Below are 22,651 nucleotides of genomic sequence, written 5' to 3' on the forward strand. Positions count from 1 at the left end.
CCGAGGTCCGGAATGACACTTGCAAAGATTGCATCTTGATTCAGAAAAGTTTGCATTACCCTTCCCAGACCTCCTCCCTCCGCCCCTGGGCCTGACCCGCTGGAGAGCTGGGCCCCAGGGTGCAGAACAGGACCTGGGCCAGCTCCCACGGTAGAGGCGTAAGCACCCAGAGAGGGCCCTTCTCTCCTCCCAGAAACCTCCTGTCCAACCCCTTCAACTGCAACTGCCACCTGGCCTGGCTCGGCAAGTGGCTGAGGAAGAGGCGGGTCGTCAGCGGGAACCCCCGGTGCCAGAAGCCATTCTTCCTCAAGGAAATTCCCATCCAGGACGTGGCCATCCAGGACTTCACCTGCGAAGGTGAGGCAGCCGGGGTGGGCAGGGGCGCAGCCGGGGGGGCGGAGGGGAGTAGGGTGTACCGGCAGGCAAGGACCCCTGAGTCCGATTCTACCCCACCCCCAGGCATGCAGCTGGGCCTCGGAAGGGCTCTGCAGGCGGCTGCCCGGCCACCTGGCTCCTTAGAGCAAATTAAGAAAAGGTGCCTCTTTCTTAAGACAGTTTACTCCCATTAGTCAGAAGTTTGTCATAATATATGGATCTGTGACAACAAGATACCATACAGCCATCTACTGTGACCCAAATACCCTCATCTGCCGAGTCCACAGTGAGATGGTGCCATTAGGGGCGCAGCCCTCCGTGCAGGGCGCAGCCCGCACCGCTGAGCACGGTGCCCTGGGCCTCGACCTCGGTTCCTGCCGGCGCCTTGCTGAGGCTCTGCGTGTGTGCTCATGAGAAACGGACTTCCCGGTGAGCTCCCGGCAAGTTCCTGTCACTGGACAGGTGTGAGAAGACCTGGGCATTGAGGCTGCGAGTGTCAGGATGCCAGAGGCAGATTGTCTGCTCAAATTAAAGCCAGCACAGTTTTTCCTTGGCCAGCGATTCACATACAGAGCTGGTTTAAAGGTTACCTGAGGTGAACGTGTCCTGGAGGGTGGGACAGTCACCCTTAGAGGCGCTGTGTTGTGGGAAGAGAGAAGAAAGGGAGGAGGAGGGGAGGAAGGGCCTGGGCAGGGCTCTGCCCCTACCCCCACCACTCGTTAGTCAGTTTGGTTTATTTCTGATCGGTTGGCAGTGACCTCTTTCCTGTCTAATACTCTGGCCAATCAAGTTTTTAGAGTCTTCATGACAAATGCGATAGAAGACAGGCAGCCCTGCTCCCTGGCCAGGCACCCCTCCTCCTCCTCCTCCTCCTCCTCCTCCTCCTCCTCCTCCTCCTCCTCCTCCTCCTCCTCCTCCTCTTCCTCCTCCGACCGAGAGTGAGACCAGCAGGCCCCCTTGTCCTGGGCCCGCTGGAAGCCAACGGCTTCACTTTACTGGCGGCACCGGCTTGCTCACTGCCCCACAGGGGAGTCTGTCCCCCACCACGCTGACTCTCGGGGTCTCCACAGGCAACGACGAGAGCAGCTGCCACCTGGGCCCTCGCTGCCCCGAGCAGTGCACCTGCGTGGAGACAGTGGTGCGGTGCAGCAACAGGGGGCTCCATGCCCTCCCCAAAGGCATCCCCAAGGATGTGACTGAGCTGTAAGTACCCCCTGAGCACCCCGGAATCCCCACCAGCATCATCACTCACCCCCCGTGTCCCACAAAGCTGCCCGGGGCCCTTCTTACATGGACCCCGGCAAGATGGAGCAGAGCCTCCCCGGCAGCCGGCAGCAGCTCAGACAGGGGATAGGAAGCAGCCCACCCCTGCCTCTGCCTGGCCGGTGACACGTGGGAGGGTCAGTGCCCCGTTTTCTGTGTCCCCCGGATCCCCGCTCTGCACTCCACCTTCTAGCTTCCCCACCAATCTCTCCGTCTGACACCAGACACAACACAGGATCGTCTCAGGACACTGTCCAGCGGGCGCCGCGGCGCCCCACGCGCTGCTGCAAACACAGCCCTCTTCACCCGTAAAGCAGCCCATTTCACAGATGACACGTAGCTCTGGGTCTGTTCCCGCTCCGCCCAGAGCCTCTTACTCCGCAGCCCACGCTCCCGGCACTGGCTCCTCAGGGCGGTTTCTGCCTCAGCTTCCCCATTAGATGGAAGAGAAGCCGCTCCCTCCCTGCAGGGGAGGCCTGTCACAGGAGCAGCGAAGCTGCGGCCAGGCCAGCGTGCTCACGCACACACAATCCTTCCGTTCCCGCTCAGCGACCGGTGCACGCGTGTCAGGAACGCTGCAAACCCTGGGGAGGCCGTGTGAGCCACCCGGTGTGACCCCTCTGCTCGTGGGGCGAGGTTTACCAGGGAGGTAGCACATCTGCTCGCTGGTCCCAGAAGCTCCGTGCGGGGACAGCCTGTGCTGCACAAGAGGGACGGGGCTGCTGGGAATCGTAAAGGGGGAGGCTTGACCTCGACGTGAAGGTCAGAGGAGGCTGCTCTGAGGGTGGAGCTGGAGCCCTGGTCTGAAAGGGAGGAGCAGAAAGTGAGAAGGGGAGGGCTGAGTGGCAGAGCTGGAGGGACTGCGGGACACCTGCCCTAGCAGGACACACACACACCCACCCACACACCACCCCTCAGGCTTGCACTCGCCCGGGCCAGCTTTGCGTAAGCCCTCAGACCTCAACAGAAGGAGACCCAGACACCTCCCGGCTCTCCCACTGCCTCCTGGGTGGGGCCTGAGTGTGCCATTGTCTTGGGTGAGTGTTGTGGCTCCTGGCACCTCCTGGCACCTCCTGTCACTCAGGGAGACAGTAACTGGGGCCTCCAAGCCAGGGGAAGGAACAAAGGTCTTGATGGGCACTAGAAAGTCCGCTTCGGCCCCGGGTTTGGGCCAAGGCCCTGCCCTTGGAGATCCGTGTGAGCATGTGCCACGTGCAGTGAGCCCCGCGATGTTCCCAGGCAGGCTGGGCTGGGGAGGGCGGGGGGCTGCATAAAGTGACCCCTTTCTGGGCTAATTGAGTGCCGAGTGCCACAGGTCAAAGAGAAGAACCTGCTGTGAAAACAGGCCCATGGATCCTTTCCCGCGGCTCATGAAGCAGAGGTTGGAATAACACAGATAATTGGCTGTAATTGTAGAGTAAACTCTGGAGCTTGGGGAGGGGGCCCAGTTGCCTGCCTGGGAACCGATGGCGCTTCCCTGGCCAGATGGTCTGCGAAGCTCACCATGGCGAGCAGCCCTCCCCTCGGTCCCACACCATCTCGGTCTCCGGGAAGGGAGAGGGGGCAGAGGGCAGGAACGTGGATGCCAAAGGGCACGAGAGCTGCCGGCCCAAGAAGCTGAGGCCCCGAGGCCTCTGGTTCAGGGACGCCGGCCGAGTCCCCGAGTCCAGATTCGGTGTGTCCAACGCCGGCTTCCCAGCTCCCTCGGGCATCCTGGGCCATCTCAGGCAGAGCTGCCAGCTTACAAAACAAAATGTCCGCTCACTGAGAAGGAGAAAAGACAAAGCAGGTGTGGACGTCTGACACAGGCAGAGAGAGCGGGCAGCGGGCAGCCCACGGAGCGGTTTCCCCGCAGCCGGCCGTCGGCAGCCCCGCGACCCCTCTCTGTCTCCCCTGCCTTAACGGCTACTTGCCGTGCGGGACCCGAAACCATGTCCATGCGCGTTCGTGCTCTGTCCCATTAAGCCCACTGCTGCACCTGGCACTCTGAGTGGGACTCCCCCCACGCCTGGTACTGTGACAGCACGCACTGTGGACTGGGAAACCCTGGCTCACCGAGTTACTGTCCTCTCCATGCTGACACGCTGGGTCATATAACACCAGAAATGCCACAGCCATGCCCATCATGGCCCGCCTCACAGAGAAGTCCTTGAGTAAAGGCACGCAGTCACGCTCCATGTGGCAGTTCCATGTTTTCTCAAATTTTTAATTTCCACTGGGAAGCTCAAATTTTCTCGTTGCCAACAATTGCTGTAAGCCCTTTTTCTTGGAGTGGCGGGCTCACCCTGTTCGCTCTTAAGAAATTGTCTTCTCAGTGCCCATTTGGGAAGACCCTGTTTGCTAGTCATTCTTCTAAGTAAAAACGGTGGTTTACGGGGGCGGGGGCTAGTTTAGCTTGTAACTCAGGTGCCCAGGTGCTTTTCTTCCAACGCACTTCACATGCAGCAAAAATGCCTTAGGCACACTTCCACTCGACACAAAGAATATTGAAGAGGTGCGCTCAAGGCTGGAGATTTAATGCAGTTAACAGTTTTTACTCTTCATCAACACTCACCCAAGGGCATTCTTAAATGAAACTGGCTTTTATTTATACTCTTTGGTGCCGCTGCCTTGATTCATGCTGAGGTGCCAGCAGTTTTACTCTCACAGCACAAAAGGAAAAACCGTGATTTAATCTAACCACAAATATCGTTTTAGCCTCCTTCATAGACCCCTGAAGAGTCCAGGGGACCCCAGGGTCCCGTGGACAACACTTTGAGAACCACTCAGGCCATTACACACAAGCAGGCAAATCCACAGAGACACCTGCTAGAAGTCAGCAGCGAGTTCCCGGTTTAAAAGCCTCCAGGGCCTTACTGGACGCTGAATGGAAGCAGATGGATGTGGCACAGCCCAGCCCCCAAGGCCCCTGACACAAACACTCCTCAGCTTCAGGAAGTTCCATCACTGCTGGGCCTCGAGCCTTCTCCACGGAGGCCTGCCATTCCGGAGCATTTACACCTAGCGTCTGCTGGCGCCACTTAAGGGGGCCTTTGCTCACACCAGGCCTCTGGTTCTGGAAATGGACCCGCAGGCCCACACCTCCCTGAGGCTGGAGCAGAGGGGCAGACCCCAGGGTGCCGCAGTCCACCCCCGGGGCGTACCCAGGGAGGTTGATGCTGACTTGGGTCTGAGGACCATGCTCTTGGGTTGCTGTCCTACCACCGGTACCCCCAGAAGAGGGGAAGGGCAGGGTGCCATCTGTCCCCAGGCACACCTGTTGGAAGAAAGGGTTTCTATTGGGAACCGAGTGGGGTCAGAAGGCACCATGGGAAGAGGCTGGCGCGCGCGCGCGCGCGCGCGCACACACACACACACACACACACACACACACACACAGCCCTGTAGACGCGGAAGGGATGGGGCTTGGCCAGGAGGACACAGGGCACCTGGAGAGTGCGTGTGGCAGGAGATGACAAGAGTCATTGATTGAAGGACAGGGTGGGAGGGACCTGGCCTCGCACTGCGCAGCGGGTGGGGTCTGGGAGTATGGAGCAGCTCAGAGGAGCTGTCTCCTCTCAAACTCAGTGAGGGCGATGGCCATGAGTGCAGGAGGAGGGGCGGAGCCGTGCAGTGAGTGACAAGCAGACAGCATGTGCCCGGGATGGGGAGGAGTCGGGAAACCCTGCCCCCCCCACCTCCCCACCCCCGGGGCCTTTAGGGAGGCAGGGCAGAGTCCTGTCTGCGGGATTCTCCGCAGCTGCCGTGTATAGGGCATTCACTGCTTGCCAGGGCTATGAATGCCGGGTATCTTCTTATGTGACCTCATCTAATCCAACAACCGACAAGGCCGATATTTTTACTCCCGTTTTGCAGATGAGGTAACTGAGGCACAGGAAGGTGGGGTAATTTCTTAAGATCATACTACCAAGAAGCAGCAGGGCTTAGACCTGAGCCCGGGGCTGCCTGACCCCAAGGCTCATCCTTGAGCCACTAGACTCTTCCTCCCCTTTGGCCGAGGCCCAGGTCCCGTGCACTCTGCCCAGGGCCCGGCTTGTTGGGGATTTGCGCCATCCAGCCACGGGTCTCCTTGCAAACGCAGGGAGAAGGCAAACCCAGCACCCCTGCCATGATGCCGTGGGCCCTGGTCAGTGGCTCTGGCTGGGTCCTTCCTGCCGCTGGGTCCAACCTTCCCTAGCAATGCTCACTGTACCCCCAGCACTGGCCAGGCTCCCCAGCACTTACAGAGCTACTGCCCATCGCGGACTGCCTCCTTGCCTTTGCCTGGCCAGGGAGGGGCACAGAACCGCCTGCAGCCAGCGGAGGGTGCTGATCACATCTTCGGAGTGCAGGCCGGCTCTGGCGCCCCAGGGCTTAGGGTCCTGGCACGGGCTCTGAAAAGCCCTGAGCAGATGGCTTCAGTCGAGGACCCTTCTAGTGCCATGACTATCTGGGGGGACAGGGGCGGGGCTGAGGGAGCCCCCTTCACTCCACCAAGTGTTTATTGAGCTTATTGTACCAGATCTGTCCTAGGAGCCGGGAGGACAGCAGCCCACAGGACTGATGAGACTCCTGATCTCAGAAACGTGGACTAGGGGAAAAGGACAATACGAACCCGTGAACTAGGCATTTCCGAGAGGAAGTAGAACAGCACTTCCCAGGAAAATAAAGGGGGAAAGGAGAGAGAATAGGTCTCATGAAGACCACAAGGTGGTAAGACCTTAAGGTCAAGAAGCCGAGGGGCCATGAGATGGAGCGAGTAGAGTGGAAAGGAGGTGGTGTGTGCTGGAGACATGAAGAGACGTGTGGGCTCTTGTCGGCCGCGATGAGGGCTGGCTCTCCATCCCAGAGTGCAGGAACCACGGGAGAAGCTGAGGCAGGAAAGGGACATGATCTGGCTCTCGCTTTGGAAATGTTAGTCTGGAAGAACAGAGACTGGACAGCAGGGCTGGTTGTCTGCCTTCCCGTGGTCACGCGCATCGTCGGATGGAGACATGTGTGCCTCCGTATATGTTACGTTCAGAGTGCCTTGCACACCAGTTGCCAGGCTGCTCCGAGGGCTCCCCCGAGACTCCAATTTAACCTTCATAATCACTCCAGGGTGCTGACTCTTATAAGCCCCACTTTATAGACGAGGAAACACAAGCTCAGAGCGGTAAGCAACTTGCCCAAGGTCACACAGCTATGAGCTAGTGGGGCCAGGATGTGAGCCTCAGCTGCCTGTGCTGTCAGCCCAGGCCCCGGTGGAAATGCTGGCCCACAGTGAGGGCCCTGGAAGGCGCCTGCCCTCCCTCTCATTCACCAGCCTGCAGGTCCAGGAGTTTTGTGGGGGCACCTGTTAGCTCCGCAAAGCTCTAACAGGACAGGGAACATTCTTTACAGAGATCTGTGTGGATGTTCATGCGAGGCAGACCTGTCCTCCTGCTGGGGCTGACACAGCATTTTTATTTTTTTTTTTTTTAATTCTCAACCCAGGATATTTTTCCCATTGGTTTTTTGAGAGAGTGGAAGGGAGGGGGAGAGACAGAGAGAGAAACATCGACATGAAAGAGACACATCAGTTGGTTGCCTCCCACATGCCCTCACCCAGGGCCAGGAACCTGCAACCTAGGTATGTGCCCTTGACTGGAATCGAACCCAGAACCCTTCAGTCTGCAGGCCAGTGCTCTGTCCACTGAGCCAAAACAGCTTGGGCTGACACAGCATTTAAATGCCGGTTGCCCTAGCTGGTTAGGCTTAGTGGATAGAGCTTCGGCCTGCAGACTGAAGGGTCCCAGGTTCCATTGTGGTTAAGGGCACATGCCCAGGTGGCGGGCTTGATCTCCAGTAGGGGGCGAGCAGAAGGCAGCTGATCAATGATTCTCATCACTGATGTTTCTAGCTCTTTCTCCTCCTCCCTTCCTCTCTGAAATCAATAAAAATATACTTTAAAAAATAAATAGGTACATGCAGGTCAACATGGAAGTTAACCCACTGGAAAGGCTCCCTGCTAGTTCTAGGGCAAACACGAACGCTGCCTTGGGAAAGCATCCCGGGGCCCTGGGCTGAAGGCTGCAGGCAGCTGTGGAGTCTCCCTACAAAGAGGGCTTTCCCACAACCACATCTGCATTTCAGAAATGGAACCTTTGATTTCGCATTTCCTGAGCTGCCGGGCCAGGTGGCCAGGGACACTCTGCTCTTAGAGCCGCCCCCTCACAGCCCCTGCCCCCTGGGCGCACTGGGGTTCTCATCTCACAGAGCACTTTCCCTGCTGCCCAGAGCACACGGGACGCCATGGCGAGCAAAGCAGAATCACTCCGAGGACCTCACCATGGGGTCCAACACTTCAGGATCCCGCCGTGTCACCCGTGGGTGTGGGAGATGATCGGGAAGGGATGCTTAGGCTGAGACCCGAGCATCTGGGGGGGGGAGGGGGTAACTAGGTGAGGGGCAGCCAAGGGGCTGGACCTGCCCCGCAAGGAGCTGGGGCATCTGGGGAGGAGGAAGGTCAGTGGAGTCGGAAGCAGAGGTCCAGGGGGCGTTGGCTGTAGACGAACTGGAGGGGGAGACAGGACTGTGTGGCTCACATCACGGCCCCAGTTGTCGGGGCAAACGCGCGGAGGGCGCTTCGCAGATCCGGTCAGCATCTAAGTCAGCGGGCTTTCTGAGTAGCAGAGATCGCCCAGCTGGTGTGGAGGTGGAACGCATGATCCTAGGAGGTCTTGGGAATAAAAGGCTGGGGGTTCCTGGGGAAGCGGGCACCCTGCCTCAACACTAACGTAGAAATCCCGCCTGAGTTTCCAGTTTGCCGCCTGCCCCACAGGTCTCACACTACCCCCTCCAAGTGGCCTGAGCAGTTCCTTAGGTAAATATATGCTCTAGACAAGCGGTTCTCAACCTGTGGGTCGCAACCCCTTGGGGAGTCGAACGACCCTTTCACAGGGGTCCCCTAAGACCATCAGAAAACACATATATAATTACATATTGTTTTGTGATTAACCACTATGCTTTAATTATGTTCAATTTGTAACAATGAAATTGGGGGTCACCACAACATGAGGAACTGTATTAAAGGGTCGCTGCATTAGAAAGGTTAAGAACCACTGCTCTAGACAGATAGACCTACAGACAGACAGCCCTTCTCTAACTAGCAGTGGAATCCAGGGAAGAACTGTAAGCAGGAAGAGAGGCTGATCCGATCAGCGCCAGCACCGGTCTGAGCCCGGCTGGAACCCAGGGGCACTGGCACCAGCACCGTCGTCCCAGAGGCTCCAGAAGTGTGGGTCGTGGTGCCCATTCTCCAGGGCCCTACACTCCCCTCCCACCTCCGGTGAGGATGCTGACGAGAGGCCATACAGGACTGTGGTATGAGTGCAATAAGCCACTTGCGTGCTGTGTGGCCTGGGGCAAGTGTTTTAACATCTCTGTGCTTCTGTTTCCTCAGCTGTGAACCCCTGCCGTGTAGGTGTGGTGAGGGCTGGGTACAGGTGGGTGTTTGTTTATCAGCACCTGCTGTGTGTCGCTCCGTACACAGCCTTGGGGAGACTCTGCACCAGACAAGAGCCCGCCACTGGGAGCCTAGCAGTCCAGTGGAGGAGAGGTCATTGGAGGAATAATCACACAAACAAATATTAAATGGCAAATGTGGTGTGTGCCTTGAAGGAGGTGGGGTGTGAGAGAGTAAACCAGGGGCCCCCCAGTCTGGAAGTCAGGGCCAGATGGAGCCTCTGGGGAAATGACGGCGTGTGGTGCCCATTGCCCGTGTCACTCTGCTCCTCTTTCAGGTACCTGGAAGGAAACCACCTCACGGCCGTGCCCAGGGAGCTGTCCGCCCTCCGACACCTGACACTTATGTAAGAGCCCGCTTCTATCCTGGGGGAGCTGAGGAATGCGGGGAGTAGGAGGCCGGCACTGCAGGCTCCCCAGGGCAGGGACAGACAGCTGGCAGGGCTGGGCCAGCCTGAGGGCTCAGCCTGCCCCAGTGAGAACCACATGCAGAAATACCCGGCGCCTGGCATTGCCAACCATCGCGTCACCTGCCTCCTCGGCTTGGGTTCCCCGTTAAATGCCTGAGATCCCTCAGTCTCCAGTTTCCCGCCAACTGTGGCTGCTCTTAGATTTGCCCAAAGCATAAATGGGCATTTCTTCTTCCTCCTCCTTTATTTGCCCAGAAAATGTTCTAAGTAGAAGGTTCTAATTGAGGCTCCTTCGGGTGGTAGCTGCTACTGGCTTTCTGTCTGCTGAGACCCAGGAAACCCCTCAGATGAGGAGCGGGCTGCTGGGCATGGGTGTGGCCCGGGGAGCCGGCTGGTCTCCGAGCCTTGGCCCTCCACAGCTTCCCTGCCTCGCCAAGAAGGGGCCTGGAGGGGGCAGGGAGCCCATCCACAGAGGAAAGAGAGTTCTTTCAGAAAGAAAGTGTCACCCTTGGGAAACAGGGCACTGAAGAAAGGTGGAAGGAAGCGCCCTGTCCCCTTGTTCAGCCTGGCTTCCCACCTGAGGGTGGGACTGAAATCAGTCTAAGATGAGGACTTCCCAACCTCGGCACTAGGGACGTTAGCAGCCCTAACGTCCTGCCGGCGGGGCTGTCGTGGTCGGTGTGGGAATTTCAGCAGCATCCCTGCCTCTGGCCACTAGATGCCAACAGCCCCCTCCCCCTTGGAAGTGACACAAATGTCTCCAAACATTGTCAGATGCCACGGGCGGGGGGGGGGGGGGGGCCGTTGAGAACCTCGCTCTAGAGACCCTTCCGCCCCAGAGCAGCGGTCCCCAGCTTCGGCCTGAGTGGTGTGCTTGCTTTTTCAAACACTGATGCTCAAGCCCACGCTTGACCAATCAGGTCAGACGCTGTGGGCATGGACCCCGGCCTCGGAGGGTGGAGACACTCCCAGGGGATTCCGACGTGCAGCTGCTGTGGAACCGCTGCCGGAGGATTCGTCCCTGAGGAGAAGCTGGAGGTTGTAGTCAGCAGAGACTAGACCCCCACCCACCTCGTCCCCCAAGAGAGAATCTGATAAGGGGAATAAGTGAGCGCCAAACGAGAGGGAGGGCAGAGGGACAGTGAAAAAAAGAAATGATCAGGGGAAATGTGCCAGAATCAGGGAGTGTCGTCTTATGTGTTATGGTTGCTGGTAGAATGAAATGAATGGATAGACATGGAATGGAATAGTTGAATAGCTAAGTGGATGGATGGATGGACAACAATTGCTTGAATGATTGAATAAAGAGTGAATAGAATATGAACATTTGGATGACTGGGTGGGTAGGTGAATACGTGGGTGGGTGATGGGTGGACGGCTGGATGGGTGGACGGCAGGCATGTGTGGAAGCTGGGAATGGCTCCCTCAGAGGCAGCTAACAGTAAATATGACCCTTTTGTTTCCCTCTCCCTAGTGACCTGAGCAACAACAGCATCGGCGTGCTGACCAACTACACCTTCAGTAACATGTCGCACCTCTCCACCCTGTGAGTACAGGGCAGGGCTGGGCCATCCTTTCCCCACCCCTCAGGCCAGCCCTGTGCTCTGTGATCCTCAGCCTGTGGCCGCCCTGCCCAGGCCAGGCCCTCACGTCAGAAGGAGAACAGAGCCGCTGCCTGGCCGTTGGACAGGGCCTGGCCCGCAGGCCTTCTGGAGTGGCCTCTAGGATTCCTGCTGTGCCGTGTGAGCTTCCGTCCAGGGGACGTTTCCCTACATGATTGCACTTTGCTCAGGCCCATTCATCTCCCATGAGCTCTGCACACGGAGAACACTCACCATTCTCCAGTAGAGGCGGGCGCTGGCAGAGCTGGCTAGGCAGCCAGCCCGCAGGGGACCCAGAAGGGACCGGGCACAGGCAGCCAGTGAGCTCGCTGGAGTAGTGGGAGAGGGCCCTCCGTGATGAGGGGTGACCCTTCGTGGGGGGATGATGCTCCGTGGCAAGGGGTGACCCTCTCATTGTTAAGCTGCTCTTGTCAGTACATTCAAATGGGGAAGATAAGCCCCTGGCTGTGACGGCCCCAGGGTGGGCAGGGCACCTGTGAGCAGCTGAGACGGGAAGACCAACAGGGCACTGTGTCCTTTTCCGCAGGATCCTGAGCTACAACCGGCTGCGCTGCATCCCCGTCCACGCCTTCCACGGGCTGCGGTCCCTGCGCGTGCTGTGAGTACGGGGCGTCCTGCGCCGGGTGACAGGGGCAGTGCTGAGCACTCCTTCCCCACTCTCCGTGGTCCCAGGCCCCCGCCACTTCCTCTATGGTGACCTCCCCCCCAGCACCCTCACTTGCTGAATGGGAGGAAAGAGCATTCGCCTTTCCCGGTTCCAGACCACGACCACCTGGGGAGCCTTAAGCAAGCCGCCACCTCTGCGTGTTTACGCGTAACCGGGACCTGTGGGGTTTAGCACAGCACGTGTGAGGCCTGGGCCGCTATTTTGAGGATCACTGTTTTGCAGTTGGTCCCTCGGCTTCAGAGGGGCGAGGCCAGCACTGTGACCCTCCACAGGGAAACCTTGCACCCTGTCAGTCAGCAATTGGACAGTCTGCTCTTAGGGTCTCTTTTTCAAAGAACAGTGTCAGTAAGTTGCTGACATTTAAATATCAGGAGGTTTCTCATACAAACCCTAGGGAAATGGAGAGGCTTGGCCATTCCAGGGCTCGCCTCTGCATTCCTGCCTGGCTGCACCCTCCCTCTGTCCCTCTGTCCCTCTCTCGCCCCCCTCCCCCCTCCTCACCATATGACACCTGCCTGGCCCTGCCCTGCACATAGACGGGGCAGCCCACTGAGGCAGACGGGGCCACCTCTGCCCACGCTCAGCTCTGCCCCGCCCCCGCCGCCCGTCTTCTCATCCACAAAATCGGATGATGATGCTAGTTGCCTCTCAATCCTTATGAGGATTAAGTCAGATACTGTACATAAAGCACTAAGCACCGCTCAGGCCCACGGGAAACACCTCATAAATATTCATTTGTTATTACTGTTCCCACATCAGCACTTGCAAAAGCACCTCCCTGGCACCACACCTGAGGCCTGGTGACCCCTGATTCTGGTGCCTTCCATCTGGCACAAAGAGGATCCTTTGAATGATGCCCGTGAGAGCGGAGATGCCAGACATTCTGCCCCAAACTTACTAACTTCTTACCCTCTGGCCCATTGTTACTATAATAGTGATAATCATTTTATGGGCTTTTCATGGCTGTTGCCTCATGTAACCTTTTGCAGCAGTGCATGCGGTTGAGAGGCTTGCGCCCATTTTTAAGATGGGGAAACTGAGGCCTGGCCTAAGGTCCAGCAGCCAGAGGGTGGCAGGAACCAGCCTCCTGACTCTGAGCCCTGGGGTCCTTCCCAGCACCCAGGGCCAGTCAGTCAGCAAACAGCACCCAGTGAGCTGGTCCGTTCCAGAGCCTCCAGGCTGATATGATTTATTGGGGCCCACAAAACACCGGTGTCAGCGGCAACTCCGCCACATGTCATCTGCGCTGTTATTAAAAATCAATTCTCTGGGGGCAGAGGAGTGCCCGCGCCGACAGGGCGCCATCTGTTATTGTCACTTATTTATTATCCACCTTCTCTGGGGGCACGGAGAATATGGAAACATCAGCAGAACCATTCCCCTGTTTCCCGTCGAGCACACAGGACGTGGGCTCATCTCACCAGCCGGGGGCTGAGGCTGGACCTGCCCACCCACCTCCCACCGTCCCCCCTCCATCTCAACCTGTTGTCTCCCACCCCGGCCTTCCAGCTCTGTGCATGGGTTTGCTGCCAGGGGGTGACCTGCCGATTTTAATGGGATCCCTGTGCACATGTCCATAGTTAGAGCAGTTCTTTTTGGGGCAACTCAACACGGAAAAGGGAGAAAGAGAATGAATGCTTGCCTGTCCATCTGTCCATCCGCCAGGCGGTGGGATGAACGACACCCTGTTTTCTCCCTCCTCAGCACACGGCGTGCCCACCCCTGCAGCGGTCAGTTCATCAGGGTGCACTCACACACGCAGCCCGCTGAGCCTGCTTCTTGAGTTAGGGCCACTAGGATCTGAGCGCCGTGATTTTAGAATCGTGGCATCTTGTAAATAAAATGGTGTCTTAGAGGCCCTCGTTGCAACCCTCCACCTCAGTGGGGAGCAGTCATCTGCTGCATAAGAGCCAATTCAGGAAAAATAAAAATGTTCACAGGCTACATTTCTTTTACGATATTTGTATCCCTTTTCCCAGTAACTGCACATGGAGGAATTTATGCTGCAGCCTAATCCAACATGAGGGAAAGACTCTGTGCATTAAGAGCCTGGCTGCACTGTTATTTTTAACCTAAATTTTAAATATTACCTCCAAGTGCCACCGTGGGGAAACGGGTGAGGAACGCATCACGCAGCCAGTCGATGAAGGGCAATTACTGTGAGAAGATGAAAACTCCACGGCAGTGCGGGCGTGGAAAAATAAACCTAATCCGCACATACGTTACAATTATAACTGGTAAACATGGATAGCTCTGAAGGGGGGCTATCGGGGAACGTAGACACTCGAAAAAACTCATGGAGGGCTAACTGTTAGCCTTGTCGTTTCTGTAATAAATGAAGGTGACGTTAGAGATGAATGAAGATAGTAACATATCTACAATTGAGAGAGTAGGGACAAAAAGATAGGGTTGTTGTTTTTTTGAAATCAGGAATTGCAATATATGCAACTGCATTTAAGCATTTGTAGATTTTCTCATTTTTCAAGGGATTCGTAATTTTGATTAAAATTCAGAAATGACCAGTGACCCAGGGATGCTGGCCATTTGGGGTGGGGCAGGAGAAGAAGCCTCAAGATTCAGCCACAGACAAAGGCCAGAAAGTGTGCGTGCGCGCACGTGTGTGTCTGTGTGTGCATGTCTGTGTATACGTGTGTATACGTGTGTGTGTGTGTGTGTGTGTGTGTGTGTGTGTGTGTATGTGTTGGCAGATGGATATAAATACATTTCAGAGAACGTGGCAGAAGGTTGGTCCAGGAGCCCTGAGTACAAAACATGGTGTGAAAACATGCTTGTCCTACTTCACTCCTCATCTGAAGAAAGTCAGATGAGCACATTCTCGTGAACATTCACGCTCTTCTCCGGGGATCTCTGTGTTCCCTGGCCTGTGCCCCACACCAAGCCACATGCCTTGCGTGCGTGTGGTCCCTGCAGTCACTCCCAGCCCCCGCTGGCCGCAGGAGCCACCTGGATTCGGTTAGCACAGGCAACTAATTTGGCGTGTGTCTGAGGGGGGCGTGGATTATCATCCATCATCCTCGGTATTTTTAGCTCCCAGGACAATCCCTGAAGTGGGATGGAGTTCACTGTTTACGCACAGGGGCTGTTCATCATGCTCCACGCTGGCATAGACCGTCCCTACAGCATGCCTGCCAAGGGCTCCATGTGCCCTTTGCTTGGTTACCTTCAGAGACCAAGAGCTCACTCCCCTCTCAGACAACCTCATTTCGATTTTTTACAGGAAATATTTTTTATTTAGTGTTGACAGTATCACAGATGTGCCCTCCCCCCCGCCCTCCTTCTTTGCCTCCCTCCACCCAGCCCCCAGGCCCACTTCGTTTTTGACCAGCTGGTGATCATCAGCTAATTCTGGTGAACCAAAAGGGGACTCCTTTTGACCTCCAAACCACGGTCCTGGCGTGGCCCTTTGGTGCATAAAAGGAGACGTTAGAGATGCAGGCAGCTGAAAACTTCAGCAGCAGGTGCTGGGCTGTAGGAGGGTGCTCAGACGTGCAGGAGCCGCTCTTTGGGAGCCAAACCAGGAGCGGGAACCTGCGGGAGGCAGGGTTCCTCAGCCATGTTGTCCTGGTAAATCCCAGCCCCTTGCTCGGTGGTCTATGGGGAGCTCAGCGGCTCCGTTCATAACAAATGGGAGCGCAACTTGCAGGAGTCCCTGCGCCAGCGCTGCCTTTGGGTCATTTGCTGTTTTTAAATCAGGGCTCCGTGCCTCTCCAGGAGCCCAGGCCTCGTTCAGAAATGATTAACGGCGGGCTGGGGGGCCTTCGCCAACCAGCAGGCAGCCATGAGGTGATCCCAGCTAATGGCAGGCAGGGGCCGTGTGATTCATAAATAACCACGTGCAGTGGAGGTGGACAGAGACTGACGAAAGTGCTAGGAAGTGCTTCCAGCACCTTCTTACCCGGGAGCAACGGGAGGTGAGGAGCCACTGGCGCACTCTGCCCTGCGTCCTGGGAGGGGAGGCGGGTGCTTAGGGTGATGGATGACACCCTACACCAGCTCGGTGTGGTTCCGAGCGTCACCTGGAAGCCTGTTAGAAATGCAGCTTCTTGGCCCCACCCCACCCCACCCCCCCTGAGCCAGCCTCTGGGGACAGAGCAGAGCCTGCCTGCAATTAGCTCCCCTGCCCGGGGTCTGAGAGCCTCTGCTCTGTATTAAGGATGATTGAGCTCATGTCTGTTTCCACCGAAGACCCGGGCAGGCGCACAGCAGCTACAAGGGAGACAAAAGAACAGATTTCCGAGTGTCATCCTGACACACCCCTTCGTTTCACTGCAGCTCCCTTCACAGCACAGGGGTCTGTGCCCAGCGTCCCTAACGCCGCCTCTGAGAGTCTGTGAATTTCACCAGCCTCGCATCTCACAGGCCAGGCCCTAAGGGAGCCATCAGCTGGGGGATTGGGGTGTGCAGCTGATGGCTGATCCTTCAGTGGAAGGTGTAATCCGTGGGTTGTGGATTTGCTCGCGTTGTGACTTGAGCAGTGAAGCATAGTTCATTCCTTTTTCTCCCTGATCCTATTCTCCAGGCATTTACTTGAAGCTCCGTGTATGCACTGCTCTGCAGGTGGGAATAGCTCCGCAGGGTGGAGGGAGGCTGCCTGGCCCCTTGGACATGCTGTTAGGAAATGCACCAGGCCCACCCGGTCCCATTAAAGCAGCGGTTCTCAACCTGTGGGTCGCGACCCCTTGGGGGTCGAACAACCCTTTCACAGGGGTCGCCTAAGACCATCGGAAAACACATATATAATTACATATTGTTTTTGTGATTAATCACTATGCTTTAATTATGTTCAATTTGTAACAATGAAATTGGGGGTCACCACAACATGAGGAACTGTATTAAAGGGTCGCGGCATTAGGAAGGTTGAGAACCACTGCATTAAGGCGAGTGTGAGGCCCCCAGGCACCTTCCACAGGAGCCGAGTGCCCACCGTCTTCTGTCACCTGAGCTGGGACGATAGCATTTCTCACTCCCCATAAATCTCCCAAAGTGACTAAAAAGGGAACCAGTTTCTTGATCAGAACCAGACATTCTTCAAAACCCTGTCACAAGTACCAGTAGAGGCTCATCGTTTAGCACTTAGGAAATGACGGTTCTGCATGGATTATTGCACCCACCACCACCTTCTGGGGCAAATCTGTTTACTTTCACTCCCAGTTTACAACAGGACACTGAGGCCCAGAGAGGGTGATAACTCTGCCCACCGTCACACAGCTGGCACGTGGCAGAATCAGGGTGTGAATGGAAGCAACGTGGATGCAAAACTTACGGTTTCAGCCACAGCTCTTCGCATCACCTCTGAAACTCCAGGCCTCCATTAGGGAGACAGCTCTCCATTTTGGGGGGGTACAAAAATGGAGGCCCAAGATGTAAAGTAACTTGCCCAACATTCCACAGCGAAAAGGGACTGGTCCCATCCCAGGCCCGTGCCATACAGCAGTCCATCCTCTCCTTCCCAAACCCTCTACCCCCGAGTCCCTGCTGCCGAGCGGGACATGGGGACATCCTGCTGCTGGCAGTGGGGCCCCCAGTGAAACGGAGGGGCCTGGGCCAGCCTGGGACACCACGAGGGCCTGAGTCAGGTCCGCTCTGGGTGCTAACCTCCTGCCTGTGCTCTGCTGCAGAACCCTGCACGGCAACGACATCTCCAGCGTCCCCGAAGGCTCCTTCAACGACCTGCCGTCCCTGTCCCATCTGTAAGTAGCCCCGGCTCTCTCCCCAGCTTGCGCCCACCCAAACGGAACATCGCCCAGTGCCACGGCCCGTGGCGGCCACGGCTAATGCACATGGGCGGCTGCCAGAGGAAAATGACCCGAACAAGCCATGGGGCCCAAAGCTGACACACCTTTCCACACGAAGAACGATGAATTGTGGGGCTATGGCAGGACAGAGGGGCTTGGGGTAGGGCCATACCCTGGGGGACAGGGACTAGGAAGTATGTGGGGAAACTGATGGAAGAGCAGGGTTACTGTAGTGGGTCTGCATGTTCAGAGGCTACCAGTCCCTGGTGATGAGTGTTCTCCTGGTGCAGGGAGGGCACCTTTCTCGGAAAGTGACCCACTTGTAGGCAGAAAGGGGGAAGTCAGAGCCCTTCCTGCATCTGCCGGTTCTCAAGCGCCTTCAGCTCAAAATACTCAACGTCCCAAAGTGGCATGTTGAGGGTGTGTGTTCCGAGCGCCCTCGGTGCGGCTGGGCATCAAACCTCCTCCGCAGGGAGCGCCCTCCCGTGGACCGGGCGGTGGGCAGGGGAGCTTCCTGGCGGCTCCGGGATTGAGGTCGTTGAGGTCGAACGGAGGATTGTCTTACTGGGGTGGGCGAGAACAAAGCCTCAGAGGGGGAGGGGCTTGGCTGGGGGTGAAACATCTTCAGGGGTGGGAGGTACAGTCTGGAATCCACTGGTGCTCATGCCAGACACGCCCAGTCTGGCCAGAGCCCGAAGACTCTGCTCTCCCAGAGGGCCAAGGGTACGGAGCCTGGGGCCCAGCTGGGTGGGGGGACCCTGACTTCCTGCTCTGCCCCCAGGGCGCTGGGCACCAACCCGCTGCACTGTGACTGCAGCCTGCGCTGGCTGTCGGAGTGGGTGAAGGCGGGGTACAAGGAGCCCGGCATCGCCCGCTGCAGTAGCCCCGAGCCCATGGCCGACAGACTCCTGCTCACCACCCCCACCCACCGATTCCAGTGCAAAGGTGGGTGCTGACGCCTCCCCTCCCGCCAGCCCTCCGCTCTCGGGTTCAGCTCTGCCTCCAGCAGCCTGTCCGAGCTGGCCTGAGCAGGTGGGACGCCTGGAGCCACTGCCCTGTCTGCCATGGGTCACAGACGCAGCGGCTGATAGGGACGTGGACCCGCCTGTCAGGCCCCGTTGTCATGCTCTCCCCAAGGCCCGCCCTGACTTTTCTCCCTGCCTGCCTTCTCTCCATCCTCCGCGTCGCTGAGAAACGCTTCGGCCTGCATCTGCCGTCCAGCATTCCTAAAGCACACGCGTTTCCCCAGCAATTTGTGACGCAGACTGACTGCATCGTCATGATAACAAACTACTGCTGGGTCTTATTATGAGGGAGGCATTATGTTAAGTACTTTCTCTTTATTTTCTTTCCATCGCCATTTATCCCCACTATTAAGCTCTTTTTCACGTGTTGTTTCATTTCATTTTCACTTTCCATGTATTAATGTATTTACTTTCTCAGAACCTCTGTGGGGTGCACGCTAGAATCACCCTCATTTAAAAAATGAAAACATCGAATCTGGTCGAGGTGAAACCATTTCTCACGGCCACCGCTGGGAGGGTGCTCGGCCTTGCTGATTTCAGAATGCAGGCTTGGGCCCCGGGCTGTACTGTCAACCAGGCTTCTCCTGGGCCCCAGCTGTACTACCCCCACCTCAACCTCTCCTGGGCCCCAGGGGTAATACTCACCTCACCTCCCCACCAGCTCCTTTTGAACCCATAGAGCAGTGGTTCTGAACCTTGGCTGCACATTAGAATCACCTGGGAATCTTTTTAAAATCCTGGTTTCTGGGCTTCATCCTCCGGAAATTCTGCTTCTTTGTTATGGGGTGGGGCCACAACATTAGTCACAAAGAAACAGACTTTCCAGAGGATGAGGCCCAGAAACCAGGATTTTAAAAAGATTCCCAGGTGATTCTAATGTGCAGCCAAGGTTGAGAACCACTGCCGTAGAGTATTTCCAGTTTCATCCTCACTGTTGCTGCATTAAGTTCTTGCTCTTTTTAAAAGTGGGTCCGCAGATAAGGTTCTGAGGCAGGAATTACTGAGCCAGGTGCATGCTGATGTTTAAAACCTTCACGCTTGTCGCCACACTGGTTTCCAGAAAGGGCTGTAAGCCGCTGACTCCCCAGGGGCACCATGTGAGTGCACTTTTCACTTTCTGGCTTTATTTTATCTCATTCTGTAATCATTGCTAATTCAATAGCTAAAACATCATATCTCTTTATATTTTTTTTGTCTCTGATTACTGGAGAAACTAATTTTTTTCAAAAATTTACTTCCCACATGTGTTACACTTGTCCTTTAACGTCTTTGCTCACCTCGCGTAGAGCCTTACTGTTTTTCGCCTGTTTGGTTGGTTTTTTACCAGGTACTTTAACCACCCTCTACATTGCCATGTGTCCTCGGGAACCGTCTCCCTGGGGCAGTCTCTGTCCTAATGGAAACCCAGGGCCACGCCCCTGGTGTGGCTCTCACTCCAGCCATCTGGTCACCAACCCGAAACAGCCCCTCTCCCACTGGCTCAGACTTAACCCGGTCTCCACATGGATGGCCATTACCTGGGGTTCATTTCAAGTCCTAACATGAAGTAGGGCAGTGGTTCTCAACCTGTGGGTCGCAACCCCTTTGGCGGCTGAACGACCCTTTCACAGGGGTCGCCTAAGACCATCCTGCATATCAGATATTTACATGACGATTCATCATAGTAGCAACATTACAGTTATGAAGTAGCAACAAAAATAATTTTATGGTTGGGTCACAACATGAGGAACTGCATTTAAAGGGCCAGACGGTTGAGAACCACTGAAGTAGGGCCTGCTCATCCGGGGTTACTGTCCGAGCTGACAACAGCCCAGCTCTGCAGGGACCGCGTCTCTCCCTGCAGCCCAGAGTCCCAAGCACAGCCGCCCTTGTCAGCACCGTGGCTGTGTCCTCACCACTGTGTCTTCCTCCTCCCGCCGTGAGGGACTCTGCTTCCTTGGCCCCACCCTGCGTCCTCCATAGCCAGGCACTGACCACTCCGTGGGGGTTGCAGGTGGGGGATGCATTTGGGGTGGAGGAGGGAGGTTCCAAAGGAGCCTGGGCCTAGAGCTTCCGGAACAAAACAAAAAAAGATACACACGGGTTTTCTAATTATGGTGCATTGTTTGCAGATTAGCACCGAATAGGATCAGGCTAATTACAGTAATTGGTGTGACTGCAGTGGTGCTTCTGAATGCTGTCCCACTGTGACCTCCCCTCCCTGGACAGTGGCTGGATTGATGGGACTCTGGCTGGGTGGATGCGCGGCTGGGATGGGGGGGAGGGGGGGCGTGGCCTGCCGCTGGCTGAGGAAGGGGCCAGAGCCCAGGGGAAGGGAGGTGTAACAGAGCCTGCTCAGGGGCCGCCACCAACTGCCTGCGGTTCTGCTGTGCAGGGCCAGTGGACATCAGCATTGTGGCCAAGTGCAACGCCTGCCTCTCCAGCCCGTGCAGGAACAATGGGACCTGCAGCCAGGACCCCGTGGAGCTGTACCGCTGCGCCTGCCCTTACGGCTACAAGGTAGGCAGCACGCCCTGCTGGCCTCTGCCCCAGGAGGGCCTGTGCCTCCAGGGCAGCCGGGGTGACTCCGTGTCACAAGCCACCCCAGAGTGGCATTTGCTGCTAACACGCCTGTTCTGCTGGTCGGGCTGCCCAGTTTCATCACGCTCATGCCAACCACCGGGACCCCCTGGTCTCCACAGTGACTGAGGCGAGGAGGAAGTGTGACACTGCCTTAGTTAGACGTGGGAACGTCAGTCAGTCAGAGGGACCTCCAGGGAGAGGCATCCCTAAACCCACTCCCCTACCTTCCCTTCCAAGGGGATTTCCAGACCCCACCCCCACCCCAGCTCTGCCCTCAGGACACCCAGCCCCCGAAGGTTCCAGCCCCGCAGAGGAGGACACAGGGTGGGGGACTAAAAGGCCTAGGGCCTTTGGTTGATCTCTCCCCCTCACCCCCACCCTCCCCTATCTTCCCTCTGAGTATGCATGCATATAAGCATAAGCGATGGATGTGGACAACAGGGGAAGAGGGTGAGGGCAGGATTGGGGAGATAAGGACACATTTGTAGTATCTTAATCAATAAAGGGAAAACTTTTTAAAAAAAAATAAGGCCTAGGGCCACCACGCCACCCACTGACAGGCTCAGGGCAGCCAGCAAGGATGAGAAATAAAATGCATATTCCGACTGATCCTTTTTCAGCCAGGGAGCTGCATGCACAGGTGTTCCCTGTCTCCGAACAGTGCTTCTCACTCTCGTGGGTGCAGGAGTCACCGGGGAGCTGACTAACGTGCAGGCCCTGACTCGTCAGACCTGGGCTCAGGCCCACGGTTGCTGCTGGTCCGGGGACCATGCTTTGAGTAGCAAGATCTCGGGGCAGCCTTCCAGGAAGAGGTTTCCAGTGGGGGTGGCTGTTCCCACTCTCCTCAGAGGAAGCCATGGGCCCTGGCCATGTCCTTCACAGGCACACACTTGGGGAGGGGAGGAGGTGGGGATGAGGGCGGGGAGACAAGGAGCATCACAGAGCTGGTGGATTTGAGCAAAACGAGGCTGAAGAAAGTTGAGTCGGGCTCATTAGCCAAGCACCGACAACGGTGGTTATTCCTCAAGGTCGCGTATGACAGAAACCCCACCTGCAGGCTGAGCTGCCGTGTTGTCAGTGTTAGCTCTGCCTCCTGGATTCCTGTGCTCAGCATAAGGAAGGGGCTGGAAGAGACACCCCCAGTCCCAGCCCCAGCCCCAGCCCCAGCCCCAGAGAGGGTTCCGAAAGTCCCCAGAGCAGAGAGGCTGGTCCAGGCAAGAGCTAGGGGGTCCCACCTTGCCCACCTTGACCTGCTCAGGTTTTCCTGCCTTGCCCTTCATGGCTCATTTGTTCAACACACACACACACACACATTTCTGAACAATCAGCACCTGAAAAGTCCTCCTCCTCATCAGAATGGCTATTTACGGAGCTGCCAGGCCTCGCCAGGTGCCTCGCATATAGGTGGTTGCTAATCACCGGCAACTCTGTAGGTAGGTATCCTTGTCATAGACAGTGAGAACAAGGCCCAGGCAGGTCTCTCCTCGAGGCACGTGGCAGCCGGAGC

General features: G+C 56.8%; 1 protein-coding gene across 1 annotated transcript in view; it reads left to right on the forward strand.

Moving 5' to 3' along the window:
• SLIT3 (slit guidance ligand 3) overlaps positions 1-22,651 on the forward strand; it is a 533,716-nt gene that overhangs the window by 493,306 nt on the left and 17,759 nt on the right. Inside the window, exons 19-26 of the mRNA XM_036313891.1 lie at positions 194-357; positions 1,446-1,578; positions 9,381-9,449; positions 10,987-11,058; positions 11,661-11,732; positions 17,441-17,512; positions 18,339-18,502; positions 20,957-21,081. Of these exons, the coding sequence (XP_036169784.1) occupies positions 194-357; positions 1,446-1,578; positions 9,381-9,449; positions 10,987-11,058; positions 11,661-11,732; positions 17,441-17,512; positions 18,339-18,502; positions 20,957-21,081 (871 nt within the window). The remainder of the gene's footprint in view (positions 1-193; positions 358-1,445; positions 1,579-9,380; positions 9,450-10,986; positions 11,059-11,660; positions 11,733-17,440; positions 17,513-18,338; positions 18,503-20,956; positions 21,082-22,651) is intronic.

Source organism: Myotis myotis, unplaced genomic scaffold (assembly GCF_014108235.1).
Source record: "Myotis myotis isolate mMyoMyo1 unplaced genomic scaffold, mMyoMyo1.p scaffold_m19_p_6, whole genome shotgun sequence".
In the NCBI taxonomy this organism is placed as follows: Eukaryota; Metazoa; Chordata; class Mammalia; order Chiroptera; family Vespertilionidae; genus Myotis; species Myotis myotis.